Source organism: Verticillium alfalfae, genomic scaffold, assembly GCF_000150825.1.
Source record: "Verticillium alfalfae VaMs.102 supercont1.4 genomic scaffold, whole genome shotgun sequence".
In the NCBI taxonomy this organism is placed as follows: Eukaryota; Fungi; Ascomycota; class Sordariomycetes; order Glomerellales; family Plectosphaerellaceae; genus Verticillium; species Verticillium alfalfae.
In genome coordinates this window covers 2411805-2434296 of record NW_003315035.1, presented here as the reverse complement: position 1 = coordinate 2434296, position 22492 = coordinate 2411805, and the positions used below count along the sequence as shown (strand labels likewise).

The following is a 22492-nucleotide window of genomic DNA, read 5'->3' as shown; positions in this document are numbered from 1 at the left end:
CTCGCGGATCTTGAGGTAGTAGGGCGGCTTGTTGGGCACGACGGGCACCAGCAGGTCGCGCACGTACTCGTTGTAGACCTCAAAGTACGACACCCTGACGTTGTAGGAAATGTTGGGCGTCTCGTTCTGCGCCCGCCTCGATGCGTTCAAAGAGATCCCTCGCACGTCCGTGGGATCAAGCCCGGGTGGTCCGGCGTGCCCATCATGGTGTAACTCTTGCCGGACCCCGTCTGGCCGTAGGCGAAGATGCATGTGTGGTAGCCCTCGAAGTTGTGGTCGAGGAACTCCTCGCCGAGGGTGTTGTAAATTTCTTCCTGCGGCGCATAGTGCTTGTCCGTTGTGTCGTGGCTCCAGAACGAATTGTCAAATGTGAAACTCTTCTCCTCGATCACCTTGCGCGACTTGGTTCGCGAGTTGGCCGGGTCGTTGTCGTTGGGCACGAGCAGCGTCGTCTCCTGGGTCATTGGGTTCATCTCGATAAGGCATTCGGCGCCGCGGTTGATTTCTGCCGAGCGTGACATTCTGCCGTCAGTCATCCATCTTGACCTCGACGCAGCGAGAAAACAAACTCACCTCGGGGCAGGAACGCCCGCACGCGGACGACCACCCGTACGTTGCCTCCTCCGTCCATTCTGGCGTGTAGCGGGATAGTTCCATCGCGAGAGCGCAGCGACGGGGTCGAGGCAGATGAGCGGATGGTCCGCAGTTCGGGAGTAGCGGCGGCGGCGGCGGGGCATCAGGCGGTTGTCCAAAGCCATTCCAAGCAGTGTCTCATTGAGTTGCTCGACGAGTTTGCGGAAGCGTTGACGTTGAACAGCCCACATCACATTCCATGAAAGCTCCCCCCCACCCCAGTCGATGTTTACTTGGTTGCCCAATCGAGTGCAGCTGCAGTGGGGCAGCGGTTGCCGGATCGACCGCGATGGTCGATGGGCAGGGATGGCCAGTGTGGCGTGGCCAAGTGCGGCGTGGCAGTGGCACCAGTGACAAGACAGGCTGATCCAAGTTGACCTTTGAAATTCTCAGTCTTCGGAAGAGAGGATCAGAGTTCTCCTGGTAGGTGCAAAGAGCGGTTGTGTTCAGTGTGATGGTACGAGATTGTTTTCTGTGCCGCCTTTCTGTTTGTTTTGATGCCGTCACTGCCCGCTGTAGTACCAGCGCCAAAGTACGTTCCCGCGCACTAGAGAGCCACGAGTGTGGAGGACCTAGGAGCCGGTGTCACAGCACGACCTTGGCAGTGCAAACCCTCGATCCGTCCTGCTGTTGAATTCCCTTCCTGTACCTATCCTACATGTCTATCATGCGGTCGTCCATGCAATCCCGAAACAATGAAATCTAGACATGCAAACGAAACGACTTCGTTCTCCCTCTACTTCCGCTTTAATCCCTTGCCCAACAACTCCGATCCAACCTCGACCACGAGCTTCTCCTTGGGAAATAGCTTCTTCTTTCCAAGCACCGTGGCTTCTGCATCCATGGCGCGCAGCAAGTCGGCCAGCTCTCCGTCAATCGCCGTGCCATAGACCAAGTAACCAAGCGCGAGCAACATGCCTTGGAGAGCCTCTGGTGAAGCTTCTTCCTGTCCGATGGCTTCGAGGACAGCAGCGGCTAGCTCAAGTTGTTCAGCCTCCGGCAAGCCGTCGCCTGCTTTCGTCTTTCTCGCTTTGCTGCTCGCCAGGGCGACATTATACATGAGAGAAGATGCGGCGACTCTCACGTTGTTATGGTTATCGTCGAGGAAGCTGGATGAGATGAGTTGCACGACAGGCTCTCTAATGAGCTCGTTGTGAAGAATCTGGTCCGCATAAAGCTGTGTAGAGAAAAGGTTGCAGGCTGATTGTAAAGTCACAAGTCGGAGGGCATAAGGGGCGTCTGAACTAGCATTGACCAGCCCGATGATGCTGTTGAGCGTCTGATGGTCGTGCTCTTCTGCGAAATGGCCGCTTACTCGAGGGTCGATCAGAGCGCACCTCAGGAGGTCCGTCACGGCGAAAAAGGTCTCTTTGGATAGTGTTTGAGTCGAGCGTCGGAGAAAGTCGGCGAATTGACGCATATCAGGCAGGACCGCCTGCGTAGGGCCGTTCTGGTCACGACTCTCAATGAAACGCCTGATGGCCTGCACAGCCGGTTCACTGGCCGCGTCTCCCATCTTGGCCAGCAGCTTCTGTAGTGGTGGTACTTTGGTGTAAAGTACTGGTTTGGCGCCAGGACTCGCAAAGCTGGGAAGATTCAACGACTCGTGGGGATGTCGGGGCCAAGCCATCTGCACCAAAAGCTGGACCTTTTCCCGTAAGGCGTGGGGTGTCGCTCCAGTCCATTGGTCTTGTTTCTCGCCGTGTACAAAGGTTGCAAATGTGGGCGCCGCACGCACGTTGAAGGTGTTGGCAACGTCTGTTGCACGGTTGATGTCGATTTTGATGAGCACAGCCGTGTCGTGCAAGTCGACGGCCAGTTGCTCATACTCGGGGTAGAGCATCTTGCAGGGTCCACATGTGCTCATGGTGAAGAAGACGACTGCACAGGACGTCTTTGCAGTCTCCAGGGCGGCACTCAGCTCCTGCATAGTGCCAGCCGTCACGACCTTGCTTCTCGGTGGTTGTGGCTGAGTAGACTGGGGCTCGGCTGCGGCGTTGTTCTGAATACCAAGTATACCTCCGTTCTGCCGCATGGAATTAACTGTCTGGTTCAGCTGAGGGAGGAGCATCCTTCCCATGGGGGAATCCATGACAGCTTGGGGCATGTTGATGATGTGATCTGGGATTCCTTTGCCGACCAAAAACTTGGCGAATGAATCCGAAAAGTTGTTGCAGTTGTGCTTCCACAGATCGTAAGCCTGTTAACCCCAACACCTGTCAGCAAGCCTCAAAGGATGTATGCCGAACCGACGTCGAGCATCCATTGCACGGGGGTGAGTGAACGTCGAAGTAGCCTCACTCACCTCGAGAGTAAAAATGGGTCTCAGCGAGTCCAAGAACTCTTCTATCACATCCATCGGAAGCTCTGTCGTTCCGAGCGGTATCCTCTGCATCGGCCTGCCGAGATGGGAAGACCCTGGCCTAATTGCGACTATACCGCCATCGTAAACGTATTCGAGCCCATTCAAGTGAATAGAGGTGTGATAAATCGCGTCAAGTTGAAACCCAAGGAACCCTTGGGACATTTGCCGCGCGAGACCCTGTGAAAGATCGTACGTGAAGAGGGCAACCTCCATGACGGGCCTGTTCAAGTGCAACAAGGATTGTATGGCAGGCAATAAGGCGGACGGAGTGCGTCGTTGAGTCGTTGCGCTACAAGTGCGCGTGTGGTAATTCTACGTGGGTAAAATGAAAAGAAATCGAACTGTTCTTGGACGGAGAAGGCCGGTGAGTGCTACTGTTGAGAAGACTCAGGGAGGCGGGTTTGGGTGCTTGTGAGCATTTTTGACGAGGAAATCCAAAACTCGACTGTCGCCGCTGCTGACATGGAGGCAACTGCGACGACGACGACGACTATCGTCGAGAAGCTTCGGTGACGAATGACCTGTGGCCTGTGACCTCCACTGCTTGGTACATGTAGCACAAGAGAGCGCCACACCAATTGCTTCTCAGCACCTAGACATGTGGCAGTGCACCTCCTCGCCCGTCCGTTCCTGTCGCGCGGAGGAAAGGGGCCCCCTTTTGGTAGACGGGGTTCGGCGCCGGGATAGCCCCGCTCATCAGGCTGCATTGGGGTTAGACTCGTTGGCCGCGGCAGGCTGGCTCGAGCAATCAGCTCCCCTAAGTCAATGAATTTTTGAGTGCCACCTCCTGGTTCGAGCCAACCCCATCCTACTGTACAGTAAAGTCGTTCCCCTCGCCGAACCCCATTCGCCTCCTTGCATTTGAACCCATTCGACTGGACTCGATTCATCTTGCATCTTGTCCCTTGGCCGAACCGTACGACCTGACGCTCTTTCGACATCGCTCCCTTCTCCCGCCGCCCTTTCCGACCTAGTCCCTCCTTTTACTTCACCTCGAATCACGAATGCGCCGGGCCGTGTCTACGTAGACTCGCCCGCACAACCTTCGTCCCTTCAACCGCGACCAATGCGAAGATCATCCGTCTCGCTCCCGCACACTAAGAACGCGCGAGATCCATTCGAAAAGCCCGGTCGCTTTGCCCCTGCCCGAAAGCCTGGTCTTCTGGGTGCACTGAAAGCCGTCATCATGTCGCAGACGCAAAAGGCGAGATGGATCAAGACGGCCGCCGTCGTCTTCTTTATCGTTTTGGGCTTCATCTGGCTGTCCCCCAAGGGCGTTGACATGTACAACAATGGAGGTGAGAAGATGAAGCGGCCGAGATGGCACGACAAACCTAACAGTCTTGCACAGTCTCCCCCACCAAGTCCAATGATGGCCAGGTCCCTTCAGACAACTCCTATGGCACCGATCGATGCACCAAGTCCAGCTCCAAGTCGAAGCCCATCGTGCAATACGTTCTCATGATCGACGCTGGAAGCACTGGCTCGCGTATCCACGTGTACAAGTTCAACAACTGCGGCGCCGCCCCCGAGCTTGAGAAGGAGGAATTCAAGATGACTGAGAAGTCGGTTGGTGGTCTCAGCAAGTATAAGGACGACCCCGAGGCAGCGGCCAAGACCCTCGATGCCCTCATGGACGTTGCCATGAAGGAAGTCCCTGACAAGCTCAAGGGCTGCAGCCCGGTCGCCGTCAAGGCCACGGCTGGTCTGCGCATGGTTGGTGCTGAAGCAGCTGACAAGATCCTCAAGACTGTGCGGTCTCACCTCGAGACCAAGTACCCCTTCCCTGTCGTCTCGGAAGAGCAGAACGGCGTTGCCATCATGGATGGCTCCGATGAGGGCGTTTACGCCTGGATCACGACCAACTACCTCCTCGGCAAGATTGGCGGCCCTGACAAGAACCCCACTGCCGCCGTCTTCGACCTTGGCGGTGGCTCTACTCAGATTGTCTTCGAACCGACGTTTAAGGGACCGGCTGGAGGCATGCCCGAGAAGCTGTCGGAAGGTGACCACAAGTACAACCTCGACTTTGGTGGTCAGAAGTTTGAGCTGTACCAGCACTCTCACCTCGGCTATGGCCTCATGGCGGCTCGTGACGCTCTCCACACCGTCTTCCTTGATGAGCTGCTGGCGTCCAAGAAAAACGACAAATCTGTTCTCGAGGGACCTGTCGTCCACCCTTGCATCGCTCCTGGATTCGCCAAGGAGACCGAGGTCAAGCTGCCAGAGAACCATCAGCTCGGCCAGAGCATCAGCCTTAACTTCACCGGACCTACCAACGCCGCCCCTGCGCAATGCCGCGCCCTGGCCGAACGCATCTTGAAGAAGGAGGCCGACTGCAAGCTTGCTCCCTGCTCTTTCAACGGTATTCATCAGCCCTCTCTGGCCAAGACCTTCGGCCGCGAGGATGTCTACATCTTCTCCTTCTTCTACGACCGCACCAAGCCACTCGGCATGCCCGACTCCTTCACCCTTCGCGAAATGCATGACCTGACCAACACCGTCTGTGGCGGTGAGCAGTCCTGGGACCTCTTCTCCACGATCCCTGGAGCTCTGGATGAGCTTCGCGACCGCCCCGATCACTGTCTCGATCTCAACTTCATGATGGCTCTTCTCCACACCGGCTACGAGATGCCCATCGAGCGCGAGGTCAAGATTGCGAAGAAGATCAAGGGCAACGAACTCGGCTGGTGCCTGGGAGCCAGGTAGGACCCTGTACCACTCCCACGAAATGACATGATTGCTAATCCTTGGCTAGTCTCCCTCTTCTCGCCCCCGGTTCCGGCTGGGAGTGCAAGGTCAAGCAGGTGCAGTAGACGGGATCCGCCCCTCTAGCTATGCGTGCTCTGGCTTTTTGTAAAGTATAGACGTTGTAATTCATGACCCAAACAACACAAGGACCTGATGACAAAAAGAAGAGTGAGATGACCGCCACAGAACAGACGGGGACTCGGCACAACGTGGTTTTTTTTTGGGGGCCTGGAGATTGGCAAATCTCACGGTACCAGTGGCGTCCCCTTACTATGGCGGGCATGGCCCGCATTCGGGAGAACGCCATATCGATGCCTTTTATAGCAGTGTTACCATCACATGTAACGAATTCATCAAATCGGCGTTTGTGAATCAAAGTGGCGTCGCAACCATGTCCAGAACCTCTTCCATGACCTCTTCCGGCCCGATATCCTCGAGCAAGGCCTCTATGGCCTCGAGCTCGCTACCCCACTGCATGCTCCTCTCCTGTCCCGGCTCCACGATCTGGATCCTGTGCAGATAGACCTTCCGCAACGCCAGTGCGACGAGGCCTGGCGTCGCGTAATCCAGCTGGTGTAGCGGCGCCAGCGCCTTGATCAGCTGCTCAAAGTGCTTCGTCGCTGTTGGACTGACACCACCCCCGACGGCTCGGTGCATTCGCAAGAAGGATATCAGATTCATCTGGTAGCGGAGGACATCCACGTCAATCTGCACACCCTGACTGAGCCTTGCCAGGGCAGCGATATCCTGAAACTGGTCGTCAGCATGATTCCGTCCGTCCGCCACACCCGAGGGTTCCATCACCACGTACCACATCGCTCAGCAACGGGTCGTCCTCGACTCGGAGGTCCCCGTTGACGCTCTTCTTCACGACGCTCTCCATGCTGCCCGTCTCCGAGCCGCCGTCCCCCACGGTGGCCTCGAATCCTTCGTCGAGGTTGGCGAAACCGAGGTCCGGGTCGTGCCAGTGCGCGAGGTACAGAAAGTCGTTAAGGTGCGGCGTGACGCGCGCGCGCCCGCCGCTCTGCGCGCCGAGCGCCGCGACGAAGAGGAACTGCTTGGGCGCCGCCTGGGACGGCGGTGCGGGTGAAGATGCGGCGGGTCCGCAGGAGCTCGAGGGCCTGGATCTGGACGGCCTTGGGCGCTTGGTCGAGGTTGCGGGCGAGGATGACGTTGGCCATGGCCGGGGGAGGGTGGCCGGGGCTCGTCGCCGAGAGAGAGGTCAGAGGGGTGAGGGCGCCGGGGCGGGCGCCAAAGTACGAGGGGTCCGCCGAGTTGCGGGTTTGAAAGGGCGAGGGGGTGCGTGACTGGGGTATCGAGGTGAGAATGGCGGCGGCGAAGTCATCGAGGGTGGTGTGGGCGTGGCAGTCGACAACGACGCATTTGAGGCCAAAGGTCTTGGTGAATATCTGGTCCTAATTAGATGAGGTTTTCAAAAAGAGAGAAGAAAGTTCTTCTGCATACAAGTTGAAGCTCTTCTATCAACTCATCGAGTGCTTCTGGAGGAGTACTGATGAGACAATGCTCCCTGCTCACGAGGCACAGTAGCCCGGCGAGTTCGAGGTCGCTGAGGCCATGGACCTTGCTGAGCAAGATATCATCTGCCATATCTAGCCTCAGTGGACATCATCCGGGCCACTGATGACCGCGACAAATGGCTGAGGATATCTTTGCCGATCATCAAGTCGTTGAGTGCATGCAAGCTAGAAGCATGCGACTGAAGCTCACCAGCCTCTCTCTCTCTCCCATCGTCTCGTCTCCTAGCGCCCCACTACAGGCGCCCAAGACATGCCCCAGCAGTGTGGTGCATGTGGCGCAGTCGTCATGGCATCCAAGTGACCTCACGCAAGAGCCGCTAGTCCCCTCTCGGCCGCTTGCATCCAAGAGCGCAACGCATTGATTGGCTTGTTTCATGCTCGTCAGTGGAACCCCCAAGTAGACAAAGGTGGAGGTACTCAGGTACCTTGGGGGAGCTAGCCGCTATCAGTTGTGCAACAGGTACTGTATGGCCGGGCCTGGCGACCGACCGACCTCCTCCATCTCGACCGCTCCAACAACAGACGAGACGACGATAACCCGTTTCTGCTGCCTGCACCGAAACGACAGGTGCCTTGCCCGACTGAATCGACACGAGTACGAAGATTACGTACTTGCAACGATTCCCCAGACCGATCCCACAGGCAGCACAAGACATTGCCTCTTCGCCGATTCCCCTCTTCGACCAGCTCGAGAGATCAACAGCCCAACATGTCGACGAGGAAGAAGGTCCTCCTCAAGGTTAGAATCATGTGCAACTAACTCCATGCCTGTTTCCTCGACTGACTTTCTTTCACCAGGTCATCATCCTTGGCGACAGCGGTGTCGGCAAGACGAGTCTGATGAACCAATATGTGCGTCCTATTCGATCTCGACCACCACCGTGCGAGGGAAGTAGCCTGCTGACCCAGGGTTCTGGCAACAGGTCAACAAGAAGTTCAGCGCCAGCTACAAGGCGACCATCGGCGCCGACTTCCTGACGAGGGAGGTCCTCGTCGATGACCGACAGGTGACAATGCAGGTACGAGGAGACAACGAGCCGCCGAAACGCCGTGGGCTGCGAACGAGCACTAACGTGACCGTGCAGCTTTGGGACACTGCCGGCCAGGAGCGCTTCCAGTCCCTGGGCGTGGCTTTCTACCGTGGTGCCGACTGCTGCGTGCTCGTGTACGACGTGAACAACTCCAAGAGCTTCGACGCCCTTGACAGCTGGAGGGACGAGTTCCTGATCCAGGCCTCGCCGCGGGATCCCGACAACTTCCCCTTTGTGAGTAGGCTCTCCGGCCCAGAGTTGTCACCGCCCTATTGACCATGTTCCTAGGTCGTTCTTGGCAACAAGATTGATGTCGAGGAGAGCAAGCGTGTGGTGAGTTTGAGATGCTTTTCTGGAAGCTCTGGACGCAAGCTGAATTTGAGTGACAGATCTCGACCAAGCGTGCCATGACGTTCTGCCAGTCCAAGGGTGGAATCCCTTACTTCGAGACCAGTGCGAAGGAGGCCGTCAACGTCGAGCAGGCTTTCGAGGGTAAGTCCACGCCTGGCAGTTACTTGCTTCTTGTGTGTACTGACGAGACATCCCTCTAGTGATCGCACGCAATGCGCTGGCTCAGGAGGAGTCGGAGGAGTTCAGCGGCGACTTCCAGGACCCCATCAACATCCACATTGGGGACGATCGCGATGGCTGTGCCTGTTAATGGGGTCAAGTCGGAGGGAGAGAGCATGTCTGCATAGCGACATGGCTCGCACGACAAGGCGCGGCACGGCACGGCACACGACAGAGAGGCAGGGTACGGCATGCCCACGATAGTCAACTTCACATGGCTCGAGGAGTACACATTCTAGCACAGACAGTCTCGGGTTGCCGGCATATTATTACTATACCTTAGGCTTGATGTAGCATATTCTGGCACTGGGTTTTCTGGGTGTTTTGCGGGGTTTTCGAATATCACACTGATTCTTTGCGTCTGATGGTCTCTGCAGTTGGCAACCTCTTTGGTAATTGAGCGTCAGACGGTGGAAGTGAGCCGATCGCAGCTTCTGACCTCTCATGTGTTCCAGGCGGGGGCGTTGCTCCCGCCAAAGACGTAGCGAAAACCTTGCAGGCGTCTGCATTCTGTCGCTCATTATAGATTTCACGGTCAGGGAGATGAGGTGCACGTGAAGAAGAGACCTCTTCAGTGACAGTCTGGGGCCCACACGCCCGCCCGCGTCGTCACGTCATGCACCCATGGAAGGGCACGGTGTCCCGCCGTGCACGATTGCAGTGACAGGACCGACCGACCTGCCCCAAGGAGCGCGCCGGAAGCCGCTGTTTCAGTGGCTGTTTGGATGCCCTGGCCCACTCGCCTGCCGCCCTAATCCAGAGCCCCCCACTGGCCTGACCCTCGCCGGGTGACACAAGGCTGCGACCCTGAGAGGACGGGAGGACGAGGAGGGGCTCACGAGGGCTCCCCCATTGGCCGAGCCCTGGAACATTTGGCGAAGACGCCATATCTCTTCCCGACGAACCCAGACAAACGTGTGCGTGATCGGAGGGGTATCCGAGCCTCGATGTCCTTCCTCCATTCCTCGCGAACGACCTTCCCGACCCCAGTGCCCACGAGGCCTCTTGGATTCCCCAGTTGACCGACAGTTCGACAGCAGCTGAACCCACGCGCGCCTCGTGCTCAGCACCTGCCGCATTTGCGAGTTCTCATTCTTACTACAACGTGCGGGCGGTCGACGAGACGGCACCTCTGTTGCTTTCTCGCCGGGAAATACGCTCGATCTCACCAACTTGGCTGCGACAGCCCTTTGACATCCAGTCAAGGCTTCAGAGTTTGGTCATTGTTTTTTTCTTCTTCTTTTTCACGAAGGCCTTTTTCCTTGGCCCCGACGTTGACGCTAGATCGAGAAAACATCAATCACGATAAGCCTTTGCGACAATGACTCGAGACGAAGCAATGATGGGGGCTAGCGACAGGCATTCGCACAGAGAGTTGCCGACCGACAGGACAACCGCCGACGCAGGGCCTATGAGCTGGCGAACAAGACTTGGACTCGACGGTGTCGGGAGGCGCACGTTGGGAATTGCCTGTCTTCTCCTGACGGTCGCCTTGTGGACCATGTCCAACTTTCTTGCATCTGTAAGCTCTTGGCTCTCCCCAGTGGCATGGCTCACTGCAATGGCTGACAAGTGCGCAGTACATCTTCTCCGACTCGACGTACGACAAGCCCTTCTTCGTCGTATACCTCAACACATCGGTCTTTGCGGTCAACCTGGTTCCGATGCTGGTCCGCTTCCTCCGTCGACACGGGCTGTCCGGTCTCCGTCACGAAGTGTCCAAGGCCTGGCATGAACAAGAATACGGCAGGACAGCCCTCCTGTCTCCGATTGCCGAAGACGCCGAGCGTCTCCTCGTCGACGATGAGGCCAGCGCCGGGGGCTACACCAGCGGAAGCATACCGAAGCAACCGCCCTCGACCGAGCGCCTCAATCCGCGCGAGACCGCCTTTCTCAGTCTCGAGTTCTGCATGCTCTGGTTCTTAGCAAATTACTTCGCCTCGGCTTGTCTGCAGTACACGAGCGTAGCAAGCGTCACGATCCTGACGTCAACGAGCAGCGTCTGGACGCTGCTCTTCTGCGCCACGCTGCGCCTCGAGACCTTTTCCATGCGCAAGCTCTTCGGCGTTCTGGCGTCGCTCGCGGGCGTCGTGCTCATCTCCACCATTGACCTGTCCGGGTCGAGCGATGAGAGCAGGGGGTCGTTCCCACACAAGACGACGGGCCAGATTGCGCTGGGAGACGGCATGGCGTTTCTGAGCGCCATCATCTACGGAGTCTACGTCACCATTATGAAGTGGAGGGTCGGCAACGAGGAGAGGGTGGACATGCAGCTATTCTTTGGGCTCGTGGGTCTCTTCAACCTCGTCATGCTGTGGCCGGTCTTCTTCATCCTGCACTGGACAGGCATTGAGACAGTGAGTTTCCCCCCTCTGGTCCTTAGCATGTTACTGTGTACTAAACCTATGCGCCAGTTCGACATGCCGCCGACAGCTGAAGTCTGGGTCATCATCCTGGTGAATGCCTTCTCTTCCTTCGTCAGCGACATATCATGGGCGTACGCAATGCTCCTGACAACGCCGGTGCTGGTCACAGTCGGCTTATCGCTGACGATTCCCCTATCGTTGATCGGAGAAATGATTCAGTATTCGCAGCACTCTGGCTGGGTGTACTGGGTCGGAGCGGCGATTGTCTTCATTTCTTTCGTGTTTGTCAATCACGAGAGCAAGGAGGAAGATTCTGCGACGGAAGAAGACCAAACTACGGCTTTCTAGAGGGTGGCGCGATTGGGAAGGCGTTGGGTCATGATTTTAGGCGTTTGGGAAGGGCATAGATTTGTCGTTGGTTGCGATCGTGATACCTCGGCATACACCTGGAGCGTGCATATAGAAGCGCATCTTGATCTGTTTTACGGGAGCCGTGCCTATGTGGTCTCTTGCCATATCGCTACACCGAATAACCATTCGTTGCGAAGCAACTTGCGAGAAAGCCGAGCCATGTCACCCGATACGGGAACAGGATAATGTTGTTGTTGTTGCACTGGAGCCGTCCCTACCTCAGAGCTCAACCCAACGGGTGCTACTATGCTGGAACCCCATGGCTGGGATGACGACCGAGTTGTAGGAATGGTTGATTCATGAGCCCGGGGCATCTTTCGGCAGCATACCGAAGTGCGTTTCTTACCTTGGATCGGAAAGCAAGCATGACGAGCAGCAGGCTCGCCCCAGTGATTCGAGGCATTACCCCCCCAAGTCTATTGCAAGCATTGGGCTCAAGCTCATGTGGCTGCTACAAAATTAGGATGAGGTCCATGCGGTGTACCGGCTCGTATTTGGTTTCTTGCTGCTGTTGGGCATCTGAGTGAAAATGTGGTTTCTGAGAACTGATTCACTCAGCCGTAGCCTCGCTGGTGACGACATGACTTGTGCGGAAGTCTGTCCGAAATAAAAGCAAAGACAAGAGGCTGAGACAGTAGTGAAAATGATGCAAGTCAGGAGTTGGAGATGTCCATGACTCGGACTGGAGATGGATCATCGACGACCGAGTTGTTGGAACAGGAACAGACTTTCAGAACAGGCAGGGTTGGGGTAGGCGGGATCGACAGGGCCGTGATTGCCGTCACGTTGGTGATTAGAGCGCTGTGGAGACGGCTCCGGGGCGCTACTTCCTCCACCCACAGCCTGTACTTGTAGGGGCATGTAGTGGGCAACGTTATGAAATGTCGATACACAGCAGAGATACCGATCTCGATGACCCATGTGCCCCCCACCTGAGCCCACGACCGAGGTGCGCGGGGCACCTGCCTCTGGCGAACAAGAGGATGGCCATGGGCATTCATTGGAGAGACATGGCATTCGCGATGCTGCCTTGGGGAAACCCTGCCTTGCCTGTGTATTTTAGGGCCTGCAACACAACCCTGAGAAGGAAGGGATGGAATGCGAGCATGTGAATCCCACCCGTTACGCAATGCACACCCAAAGCGTGGAAGCCAAGGAGAATGAGAAATAGCGTTGAAGGGATTCACGAGCGCCAAGGCATGATCTTCGCATCCATCTTTTGGTCATAGGACATTCGACGTGCCCCTCTCCCTCTTCTCTCGCGGTGGCCAAACCATCTTTGCCCGATCATTTTCTTCATCCCATCAACCTCATCTCCGCTCAAGGTTGCCCCGTAAGCCCAGCAGTGTACCGGTCGAGGACCTTGGCCGAACCCCTCCAGGCCTAGAACCGATCGTGCCTCTTCCTCCTTTCCTTCTTAGGAACGCCCCTTCGGTGCTCGGGTGTCTGCGTGGATCGAGCCACAGAACGACCCAGATCCTCCCAGCTACCTGGTTAAGGACGCTGCCCAGCTCTGCCTGGCTCGCTAATCACCGTACAGCACTCGGCCACATCTCGTCACTTGTCAGCTGTGACTGGCCGTTCCTGATCTGATCTTGATCTGTTCAGGTGCATTTACAAGCGCGCATCGCAACTGCTTGCCCCACGAGTCAGCTTTGTATTCATTCAGCAACGGCCCTGCCACGATACCATAGCTAGCATAAAGGGCAGGCATCGATAGGGCACCGGCGAGGCATCAGTGAGCCATCTCTTGCTGCGTGGTTCTGTCGCTCCCTGGCATCATGAAATTTCGCTCCTCGCCCGCTCGACCTCTTCAACGTCTCGCCCGCGGCCTTCATGGGCAGAGAACATCCAGACAGCCTTTTTCACCATCTTGCAAACCTTCTCAAGCCGCGCCCGACCTCCCTACCTAGAGCCTCTCCTTCTCATAAGCATCATCCACCAGGCTTGCCTCGCCGCAAGGAGGCCCCTACGACGTTATGCTGTCCTCGACAGAAGCCTCCGCGAGCAGCGGAAGCCCTCAACGGCCGCTATCAGATTCGATCAACGCCGCCACTAGGACTATCCACGCAAAGCTTAACAAGCTCATCATCGCTCGCCTACCTCTGAGCTTGCCTCCTCATGCGCAAGATCCTTCCACCTATGCATCTGGTCTTGTGCACATTGCGCCCATCTACATCACTTTCGAGTCTTGGTGGCATAGTCTCGTAAGCGCACCGCCGGCTCCCGGCACCGATGCTGCTGCCGACCGCATCCACGACATCCTATCCAGCATCTATTTTCCAGATCTCATGCGCGCTGACCGCCTGCGTGCCGACATTGCCCAACTCACTGGTTGGTCCACCGACGCTGTCAACCAGAAGCTCGATACCGTCGCCCGTCACAGTAGTCTCGCGGATTTTCTGCGCCATATTTCTCGCGCGCTCGAGAACCGGCCGCACGTCTTGATTGCGTATGCTTACATCCTGTTCATGGCCCTTTTCGCTGGCGGACGCTTCATCCGGGCCACGCTGGAATCTGTCGACACGTCCGACCCGGAACCTGGCTTTTGGAATCGTCGCCCCGTCCCCGGCACTCCTGGCGACCCGTTACCTCTCTCTTTTTTCCGCTTCAATGGTTCTGTCGATGGAGAAGATCTGAAGCGTGACTTTAAGGCAAGCCTCGCCTCCATCGAGCCTCTCCTCTCTGCACACGATCGACACGACATTGTCCAGGAGGCCATCTGCATCTTCGACAACATGCTCCGTCTCGTAGGCCAGCTCGATGTCTTTTGCAACACCGATCTCGAAGCAGAGCCGTCTCCCTTTGGCTCGCGACTGCGTAACTCCGTGGCCGTCGCCAAAGAACGCCGTGCTGCGGCAGCGGCCAGTAGCAATGATGACTCGCCAGAACGAAGCCACTCTCATCACCAATGTCCAGCAATGAGAGCGGCTGGGTCCGACGAGTCGGCGGACCTGGAGGGCACCGGCCAGTTTTGCCCCATGCTCGGCAAGGCTGTCCGTTTCGAGCCTAAGCCGTCCACGCCGGATCGTGTTCGCAGAGTCGGCAAGTTGCGTTCCATGTTCTCGGGCGATGGTTCATCTTCGCGCAGGGGTAGTCTTGTCGAAACTGTGACCTCGCGTACGTCTGCCAGGCTCTCTCTGCTGTCCAATGTGCTTCTGCTGGCGGCAGCAGCTGGGCTCATGGCCACGTTTTACTTCTCTAAGGGGAGACGTGAGGAGAGCGTGATGTAGGAGCTGAAAGATGAGAGTCTTGTCGTGTTGCATAGTTGATGTTGGAGATTGATGGGATACCAGATGATGACTGCACGGCGTTGAGGCTGACCTTGTTTTCTTCTTCTTTTTTTCAACACCTGGACTTATCATGGCGCTGCGAGGGACATACACGATACCCCCCTTTGTGTCTTTTTTTTTGGGCTTTCCTTATCTACTACATCCATGTTTATGACAACAGAGCCAGACAGCATCAACACCATGGCGAGAAGGAGCATAGCCTGATCCGAATTGATGATCGGTCATACAATAGCCAGTTTTGCCAAGGTTTCAACAATCAGGACCCCAGGATTCTGAACTGCTGTTGTTGGGATAATTTGTGATATGCTATGCTATGCTATCCATGACCAATCGATTGGGTATCCTGCTCTATCGCTCAGTCAAATCTGCCTTTGCAACCTTTTCCGTAAACGGGCTTGGTCCCTTGAGACGCCCCAAATAAGAACCCCCAAGAAGCTGTCATCCTGACGCTGCTGTATTCCAGGCAACTGCACAGTACTCAAAATACACACACACGCACACACATGCGCCTTGCAAAAGGGAGGCTGCACAAAGAGGAAGACCAGTACACTCAGCACTCGGAGTGGTCGTCGTCATCGTCGTCCCAGCTCGCACCCTCCTCGGTTCGCGCCCAGCCCGCCATCCAGCGCTTCCGGCCGAAACCGCCACAGGTGCGCAGGTCGCGGGCGTCCCTCGGGACGTCCTCGTTGCGATCGCCGGCGCCCTCGCAGGCATCCTCCTGCCAGTGCCGCACGGTGTAGTCGTCCGAGACGGTGACGAGCTTGCCCTCGTTTGACCAACTGAGGCCCGTGACCTCGCGCTGGTGCCCGTCTGCGAGCTGCGTGCCGTTGTGGACCATGGGGATGCGTGCGGCGGCGGCGGCACCGGAGCTGGGACCGGGACGCCTCGCACTGGCGTCCCAGTCGTGATTTGGGTCGTGGCTCTCGCGATCCCACTTCTCGCGGAGGAAGCGCTCGTCGGTCGGGAAGAGGATGGCGCTGGATGTGGCGCTGCCGACGGCGAGAAGTTCGGGACCGTTTCCCGTGCCGACGGTGCGCAGGGCGGAGCGGACGTAGAAGGAGCCGACGGTGAGAGCGGGTGGCGGAAGCCGTAGAGGGGGCCCAGACCAGGGAGGCAGATCCTAGCTTCTGGCGGGGCGGGTGCGCGGAGAGTTGCGGCGCGGGGTCGAGCATGAAGTGGGCGGTCGAGTAGGCGTATACGTGCTGTCTTGCAGACGCGTAGAGACGGGAGCGTCGGAACTGAGGCACATGGACGTCAGGCCCGTACGGGCGCCAGGCGTGGGTCGAAGGGGTCGCCGTGGCGGACAAGGGGGTGGCTGCTCGGTTACTTGAGGTGACGTAGCGGGTGTCCCAGAGTTTGATGCAAGAGTTGGCTTCCGAAGCGGAGAGGAGGAGATGCTCCCGTCCTGCAGGCAGCCACTCGAGAGCCGTGACCGAGGCTCCTCTGGTCTCACCCTCGACAACACGAACATGGGCTTCGAGCATGGTGTTCAACGGCCTTGTCCTTGATGGGGGCAGATCACGGTCGCGAGCAATGGGTCCTCGAGGCCCTATCGTTGTGAAAGATACGGCGGGAGAGGTGCTGCAACGAATGTCCCAGATTTGGATCGTGCCGTCCCGGTCCGAAGTCGCAAGCACGTCACCATTGGCCTGACCGGGTTGAAACTTGACGCGGCGCATGGCTTGGTACTGGCCGTGGTTCAGCTCCACGGCTATTGACTGGGACATGACATCCATGATCTTGCCGCTGTGGTCTCCGCAGGCGGTTGCCAGTCTGAGGTCGTTGTGCGAGAAGGCCAGGTCCATAATGGCGTTATTGTGAGCTTGCACGGCGATTTTGACCTTGGTGGGTTCTGATACGTGGGCGGGAACGGACTTTGTATCAAAGAGACGAATAAATCCCTCCTCATCGCCGACGGCAGTCAAGGGGGTAGCTAAGAAACAGTCAGAAATGGGTGGATGGATACCCAAAAGCCCAAGAACGTACTGTGACAACTGGCGAGACTGAAAGGAATAGTATGCCCTCGGCCGAGGCTTGAAGTACACGTGTAGACATCTGTATCACGAGTGAAGAAGCGAGAGGTTTCGCAGCGTTGATCTAGAGCAAGGTTAGATCACGTCCAATTACTCTTGCGAGCTGCTTTACATACCATGAGCTGGGCAGTCGATTCTCTCCAGTCCAGGCCTCGGCGTGATACCCTGCTCGCGGAGCAGCAGCTGTGCGGCAAAGCCCCGGTTACGGAGCTTCATGACAGGCTTTGGTTTATAGCCAAGCATCATCTGTCGATGATTAGGTCTACACTGCAAGCTTCTCAGAGGATAGAGACGTACCGCATCACTGGAACCCGCATGAGATGATTGTGCGAGCTTGCTCTCGAAACCGAGCGTGGAGCCGGAACGAGTCTGAGCACCCAGAGCTCTCAAATTATGAGCGGTCAAGTTAGACGTGCGCACACTCCCAATCGAGGGCGAAGACAGCAGGTCAGAGGCCTCGGTCCTCCTTCGTTTCCTCGCATCGGGAAGAGTCTCCCCCGAGTCTCTGCGTGATGCATTGTTGTAGTCGATCGATCCTCCGAAGAGGTTGAGAGTCTTCCTCCTTGCGTCTTGCGGAACGTCAACGTTGAAATCAACGGATCTTGAATCGAGCTTGTCTTCGAGGGTTGATGCAGGCGATGTCAGATGGGCGGCGTTGAGGGCCGACTCGCTCGACTCGCCGAGGATAGATCTGGCATCGAAGGGTATGGCAAGCCTCTCGCTCCGGGGAGTGAAGAACCTCCTGAATTTCCTTGGGGTTATGGTCGGCTCGCGTCGTTCTCTTCGGGATCGTTTTCGGGAAGAGCCATCCTGTATCGGCGAGGAGGGGGGCATCATGGTCGAGGGTGACGAGGGTATGTGGCCATCGCTCGGGGGAGGGCTAGCCATGGCGCGGCCCCATGTTCGGCTGGACGACATGGTGACAGTGTGGTGTGCCTGTCGAAGCACAGGTGCTCAATTGAAGAACTCACGACAACCTGGCAACGCGAGGTAGGGTAAGGTAAGAGGAGGAGGAGGGGGGTAAGGAGTTGCGTGGAGGGAAGGGGTGACAGGGCGCTGGAATGGGGAAGTCGTTGCCACGGACACCCAGGGAAGTGAGGATTCGAGACCAGGTTGCTGTGGACAACTAGTGGCAGGCCGATGGGTTGTGTCAGAAGTGCCGGAAGCTTTGGGAGCAGAACATGAAATGACGAAGAGGTGTGGGCGTCAAGAAAGCTACCGTGAAAGACCCGGCAATTTGTTCTAGAGAAACAGGCTGGGGTGGAGAGATGGCATGAGAATTGGCAGAAGAAACGACTGACGTCGTCACGATCGAAAAGGTGCACGAGACGCACAGACGGCGAAGGGTGCCCGAGGAACGCGCCGCAACACGACCTGGACGCGTGCTAGCGCGTCTGAGCTACAGGGGGTTTAAATTGACCGTTAGCGCTTGAGCTGCCACTCACTGCCTTAGCTCTAGGTCCTGTCAGCTGCTGGCATCCCGAGTGAGCAACCTTCCCAAAGTCAATCCTGCTGCTACCCAAACATCAACCGTGTACATCCATCATGAGGACACCATGTCCTGCATCACCATGTATACACATCAACAGTCATCTGTCGGGCATTCTCATGACTTTCGTTATTGATATTTTTTTCTAACCAGGCCATCACCGGATGATGGCGTCCGCTTTTTGCGCAGGATGTCCCATCAATCCGAACGAGCCGTGCCCCGTCTATCAAGCCTCCTCAAAGCAAGCCGGGTCTACGACACAGTCTTCTCGACCATGTTGATGCCGTACTTCTCCTTGAGCTCCTTCATGAGCGGGTTGTTGATCTTGGAGGTCATGGGCCGCGAGCACGCCCTCTTCGCGAGGGTGCCGTTGAGCACTGCTGACAGCGACGGCGCACCGGCACCGCCGACGAGCTTGGCCATGGCCGAGTAGCCGGCAGGGTCGCCGTACTCGACGAGGGTCGACGTGCGCGTCTCGCGCTCGCCGCTCTTGTGCTCAATGACAAACTTGTGCTGCAGCATGACGAGGTCGCGCTCGCCCTCCTCGAACTGCATCTTCTTCTCGAGCGTCGCGCAGAGCGTGTCGAGCGGGTTGCCGCGCGCAATCGTCTGCTCGTCCGAGAAGAGGCCAATCCAGCGCAGACCGCCAAGGATGCGCTGCTGGTCCTCGGGCGAGTCGAAGGTCGCCTTGGCGAGGATGGCCTTCTCGAGGTCGGCGGCGCTCGAGGACGAGGCGCCGACGATGGTCTTGGTGGCCTCCTTCCAGGGCTGGTTCTGGGCGAGCGTCTCCTGGGCCGTGTCGTCGAGGAAGCCAATCTCGACGAGGACGCGGATGAACTGGGGGAAGCCCTGGTAGCGGAGGGTACCACGGATGATGGTCTCGGCCTCGGGGATGTTGTAGCGCTCCTTGTAGGGGGTCGAGTCACGGTTGGGGTACGCGACAAAGGCGTAGCCGGGGTAGATGAAGTAGGGCTTGGCCGTGCCCATGAGGTCCTTGGACTGCACGTCGACGACGGAACCGCCGTGGTAGTACTTGGCGGCGTTGCGGAGCGCCAGCAGCACGCCACGCGACGACCACGAGAACTTGTAGCCGAGAGGGTTGTCCGAGGCCTCGGGCGCGGGGAGACCGCCGCAGTAGGACAGGAAGGACAGGATCTTGCCGCCCTCCTGGTGCACCTCCTCAATGGTCTTGACGGCGTCTGCAAAAGGGTCAGTACGTCTGGATGCACAGCTTTCCGCACAAGCGCCGGTAGCTAGCAGCTGGCACACTTACAGAGGTGGTCGATACCGGGGTCCTGGGGGAGCAACAAGGTCAGTTCAAGCCCCTCTCCGGGCAGGCAACGGAGGAAAACATACCAGGCCAATCTCGTTCATGACAGTGATGCCGGCGTCCTTGCACTGCTGGTCGAGCTCCATCATGGCGGGCGAGACGTAGCTGGTGGTGACGACATGCTTCTTCTGGCGGATGGCCGACTTGATGACGGTGGCGTGGAAGGTGTAAGGGATCAAGCTGATGACCAGATCGTGCTTGGCGACCTCAGCATCGAGAGCCTTGTCGTCGGTCACATCGAGGGAGATGGGGGTCGAGTGGGCGACGCCCTGGGAAAGCTTCTTCGCGGACTCGAGAGTCCTGCAGGCTGGAAGACGCAATGGGCGTCAGTTTCCGACCAAAGCTCGAACAGAAAGAGAGGCAGGTGCGTGTCTTACCGACGGTGACGGGGATACCGGCCTCGCTGAGGATATCGAGGGTCGGCCGGGTCACGAAGCCCGCACCGAGCATGAGCACGCTCCTATGCAGCGGTCAGGTTAGCGGGGTTGCTGTTTTTGTCTCCGCATCGTAGCTATCGTAATGGTATGGTAGGTAGGTGAGGGGCAGGGGTGGGAGGAGGGGCCATGTTGAACATGGAAGATGAAGCATGGAGGCTAGACGTACTGGGATGACATGATGGTATTCTTTTTTTCTCTCTGTGGGAAGAAAGAAAATATAGTGTCAATTGTCTTCAATCAAAAGAAGATCAAAGAAGCAGAGATGATGTTGCTCGCAAGAATCAGACATGGACGTCACAGCCAGCAGACACAAGTCATTGGCATTCGGGACCCAGAAAAATTCCACCCCACGGTGGGGTAACGGCGCTCATGTTTCCATGGCGTTGAGCGAGACCGGCGGCGGACTCACTCTTTGGAAGTGGGTGGTCGCTATCACCACGTGACCACTCGTTATCAGAACGCCAAGAAACAAAATTTCTGAAAATCGAGCCGAGAGAAGAGAAGACGGGCGGTGGGGCGGAAGGACTCGAGGACCCCAGCGGTATCACAGCAGCCTCCTTCAACGAACGACACGACACCAGGCCTGCTGCTGCTGCTGCTGCTGCTGCTTCGCGACCGTCGCCATGGCCATCCAGAAGAAGCACGGCAAGGGCCGTCTCGACAAGTGGTACAAGCTTGCCAAGGAGAAGGGCTACCGCGCCCGAGCTGCGTTCAAGCTGATCCAGCTGAACAAGAAGTATGGCTTTTTGGAAAAGAGCAAGGTCTTGATCGATCTCTGCGCCGCGCCAGGAGTGAGTTGGTGACCAAGGATCCGGGCATGCCGACGGCCTCACGCCGCGGACAACGTTTGCTAACGCCTCTACGCGCAGTCATGGTGTCAAGTCGCCGCCGAGACCATGCCGGTCAACAGTCTGATTGTCGGTGTCGATCTCGCCCCCATCAAGGCCATCCCCAAGTGCATCACCTTCCAGAGCGACATCACGACCGACAAGTGCCGCGCGACGCTCCGACAACACCTCAAGACGTGGAAGGCCGACACAGTGCTCCACGACGGCGCCCCCAACGTCGGCACCGCCTGGAACCAGGATTCGTTCAACCAGGCCGAGCTCGTGCTGCAGTCGATGAAGCTGGCCACCGAGTTCCTCGTCGAGGGCGGCACCTTTGTCACCAAGGTGTTCCGCTCCAAGGACTACAACCCCCTGCTCTGGGTCTTCAACCAGCTCTTCACCAAGGTCGAGGCCACCAAGCCGCCGTCGTCGCGCAACGTCTCGGCCGAGATCTTCGTCGTCTGCCGCGGCTACAAGGCGCCCAAGCGCATCGACCCCCGCTTCCTCGACCCCAAGGCCGTCTTCGCGAGCTCAGGACAGGCCCCACACGAGGCCAAGGTCTACAACCCGGAGATCAAGAAGCGCAAGCGTGACGGCTACGAGGAGGGCGACTACACCCTCTACAAGGAGGCGCCCGCCAGCGAGTTCATCCAGACCGACGACCCCCTCGCCATCCTCGGCGGCTACAACAAGCTGACGTGGGCCCAGCCCAAGAACGGCGACGTGGCCCTCGCCGCCATGAGCAAGCTGCCCGAGACGACAGACGAGATCCGCCTGTGCTGCGAGGACCTCAAGGTCCTCGGCCGGCGCGACTTCAAGATCCTCCTCAAGTGGCGTCTCAAGGTGCGCGAGATCTTTGGCCTGTCGACGAAGAAGGACGACGAGCCCGTGCCCGAGGAGGTCGCCGAGGTCGAGGACATGGACGAGGAGCTCAAGATTCAGGAGGAGCTGCAGGCCATGCGCGACCGGGAGAGCACCAAGAAGAAGCGCGAGCGCCGCCGGGAGAACGAGAAGAAGCAGAAGGAGATTGTGCGCATGCAGATGAACATGATGGCCCCCATGGACATTGGCATGGAGCAGGACGGCCCCATGGGCGCCGACTCGATGTTCCGTCTCAAGATTGTCGACAAGGCCGGCGCCGCCAACAAGATTGCGCAGGGCCGCATGGCCATTCCGCGCGAGGCCGAGCAGAAGGACAGCGGCATCGGCTCGTCCGGCGAGACGGACGACGAGACGGACGAGGAGGAGGACCGCCTCGAGGAGGAGCTCGACGGCATGTACCAGCAGTACAAGGAGAAAAAGGCCGAGGCGGACGCAAAGTATCGCGCGAAGCGGCGCGGCGCGAGGAGCACAATGACGAGTTTGAGGGCTTCTCCGGCGACGACAAGACGGTCAACACGGAACGACGAGTTTGACAT

General features: G+C 57.8%; 10 protein-coding genes across 10 annotated transcripts in view; 5 read left to right on the top strand and 5 right to left on the bottom strand.

The window, feature by feature from the left end:
* Positions 1-146: 146 nt before the first annotated feature.
* On the bottom strand, positions 147-758 carry VDBG_04215 (kinesin-II 85 kDa subunit; the record flags this gene model as incomplete). Its single annotated transcript, XM_003006216.1, has 2 exons — positions 147-505; positions 614-758. 2 exons carry the CDS (start codon positions 756-758, stop codon positions 147-149), a joined length of 504 nt encoding a protein of 167 aa, XP_003006262.1.
* Positions 759-1369: 611 nt separating this feature from the next.
* On the bottom strand, positions 1370-3211 carry VDBG_04214 (conserved hypothetical protein; the record flags this gene model as incomplete). Its single annotated transcript, XM_003006215.1, has 2 exons — positions 1370-2833; positions 2939-3211. 2 exons carry the CDS (start codon positions 3209-3211, stop codon positions 1370-1372), a joined length of 1737 nt encoding a protein of 578 aa, XP_003006261.1.
* An 853-nt stretch (positions 3212-4064) lies between these two features.
* On the top strand, positions 4065-5814 carry VDBG_04213 (guanosine-diphosphatase; the record flags this gene model as incomplete). Its single annotated transcript, XM_003006214.1, has 3 exons — positions 4065-4296; positions 4350-5703; positions 5757-5814. The coding sequence occupies 3 exons, from the start codon at positions 4065-4067 to the stop codon at positions 5812-5814; spliced, it is 1644 nt and encodes a 547-aa protein (XP_003006260.1).
* Positions 5815-6121: 307 nt separating this feature from the next.
* On the bottom strand, positions 6122-7357 carry VDBG_04212 (conserved hypothetical protein; the record flags this gene model as incomplete). The annotated part of the gene is made up of 4 exons (XM_003006213.1): positions 6122-6496; positions 6561-6676; positions 6756-7164; positions 7286-7357. The coding sequence occupies 4 exons, from the start codon at positions 7355-7357 to the stop codon at positions 6122-6124; spliced, it is 972 nt and encodes a 323-aa protein (XP_003006259.1).
* Positions 7358-7792: 435 nt separating this feature from the next.
* On the top strand, positions 7793-8979 carry VDBG_04211 (GTP-binding protein ypt7; the record flags this gene model as incomplete). Its single annotated transcript, XM_003006212.1, has 7 exons — positions 7793-8026; positions 8086-8139; positions 8211-8306; positions 8373-8552; positions 8607-8651; positions 8708-8810; positions 8870-8979. 7 exons carry the CDS (start codon positions 7997-7999, stop codon positions 8977-8979), a joined length of 618 nt encoding a protein of 205 aa, XP_003006258.1.
* Positions 8980-10209: 1230 nt separating this feature from the next.
* Positions 10210-11602, top strand: VDBG_04210 (thiamine-repressible mitochondrial transport protein THI74; the record flags this gene model as incomplete). Its single annotated transcript, XM_003006211.1, has 3 exons — positions 10210-10410; positions 10469-11245; positions 11303-11602. 3 exons carry the CDS (start codon positions 10210-10212, stop codon positions 11600-11602), a joined length of 1278 nt encoding a protein of 425 aa, XP_003006257.1.
* A 2042-nt stretch (positions 11603-13644) lies between these two features.
* Positions 13645-14898, top strand: VDBG_04209 (conserved hypothetical protein; the record flags this gene model as incomplete). Its single annotated transcript, XM_003006210.1, has 1 exon — positions 13645-14898. One exon carries the CDS (start codon positions 13645-13647, stop codon positions 14896-14898), a length of 1254 nt encoding a protein of 417 aa, XP_003006256.1.
* A 610-nt stretch (positions 14899-15508) lies between these two features.
* Positions 15509-17909, bottom strand: VDBG_04208 (WD repeat-containing protein; the record flags this gene model as incomplete). The annotated part of the gene is made up of 5 exons (XM_003006209.1): positions 15509-16078; positions 16158-16891; positions 16945-17013; positions 17108-17237; positions 17289-17909. 5 exons carry the CDS (start codon positions 17907-17909, stop codon positions 15509-15511), a joined length of 2124 nt encoding a protein of 707 aa, XP_003006255.1.
* An 823-nt stretch (positions 17910-18732) lies between these two features.
* VDBG_04207 (saccharopine dehydrogenase) lies at positions 18733-20489 on the bottom strand (the record flags this gene model as incomplete). The annotated part of the gene is made up of 5 exons (XM_003006208.1): positions 18733-19679; positions 19754-19775; positions 19837-20117; positions 20188-20270; positions 20414-20489. The coding sequence occupies 5 exons, from the start codon at positions 20422-20424 to the stop codon at positions 18733-18735; spliced, it is 1344 nt and encodes a 447-aa protein (XP_003006254.1).
* A 381-nt stretch (positions 20490-20870) lies between these two features.
* Positions 20871-22492, top strand: part of VDBG_04206 (AdoMet-dependent rRNA methyltransferase SPB1) — a gene marked incomplete at both ends in the record, with an annotated part of 2714 nt that continues 1092 nt past the window's right edge. The window contains 2 exons of the mRNA XM_003006207.1: positions 20871-21038; positions 21117-22465. Coding sequence (XP_003006253.1) covers positions 20871-21038; positions 21117-22465 — 1517 coding nt within the window. The remainder of the gene's footprint in view (positions 21039-21116; positions 22466-22492) is intronic.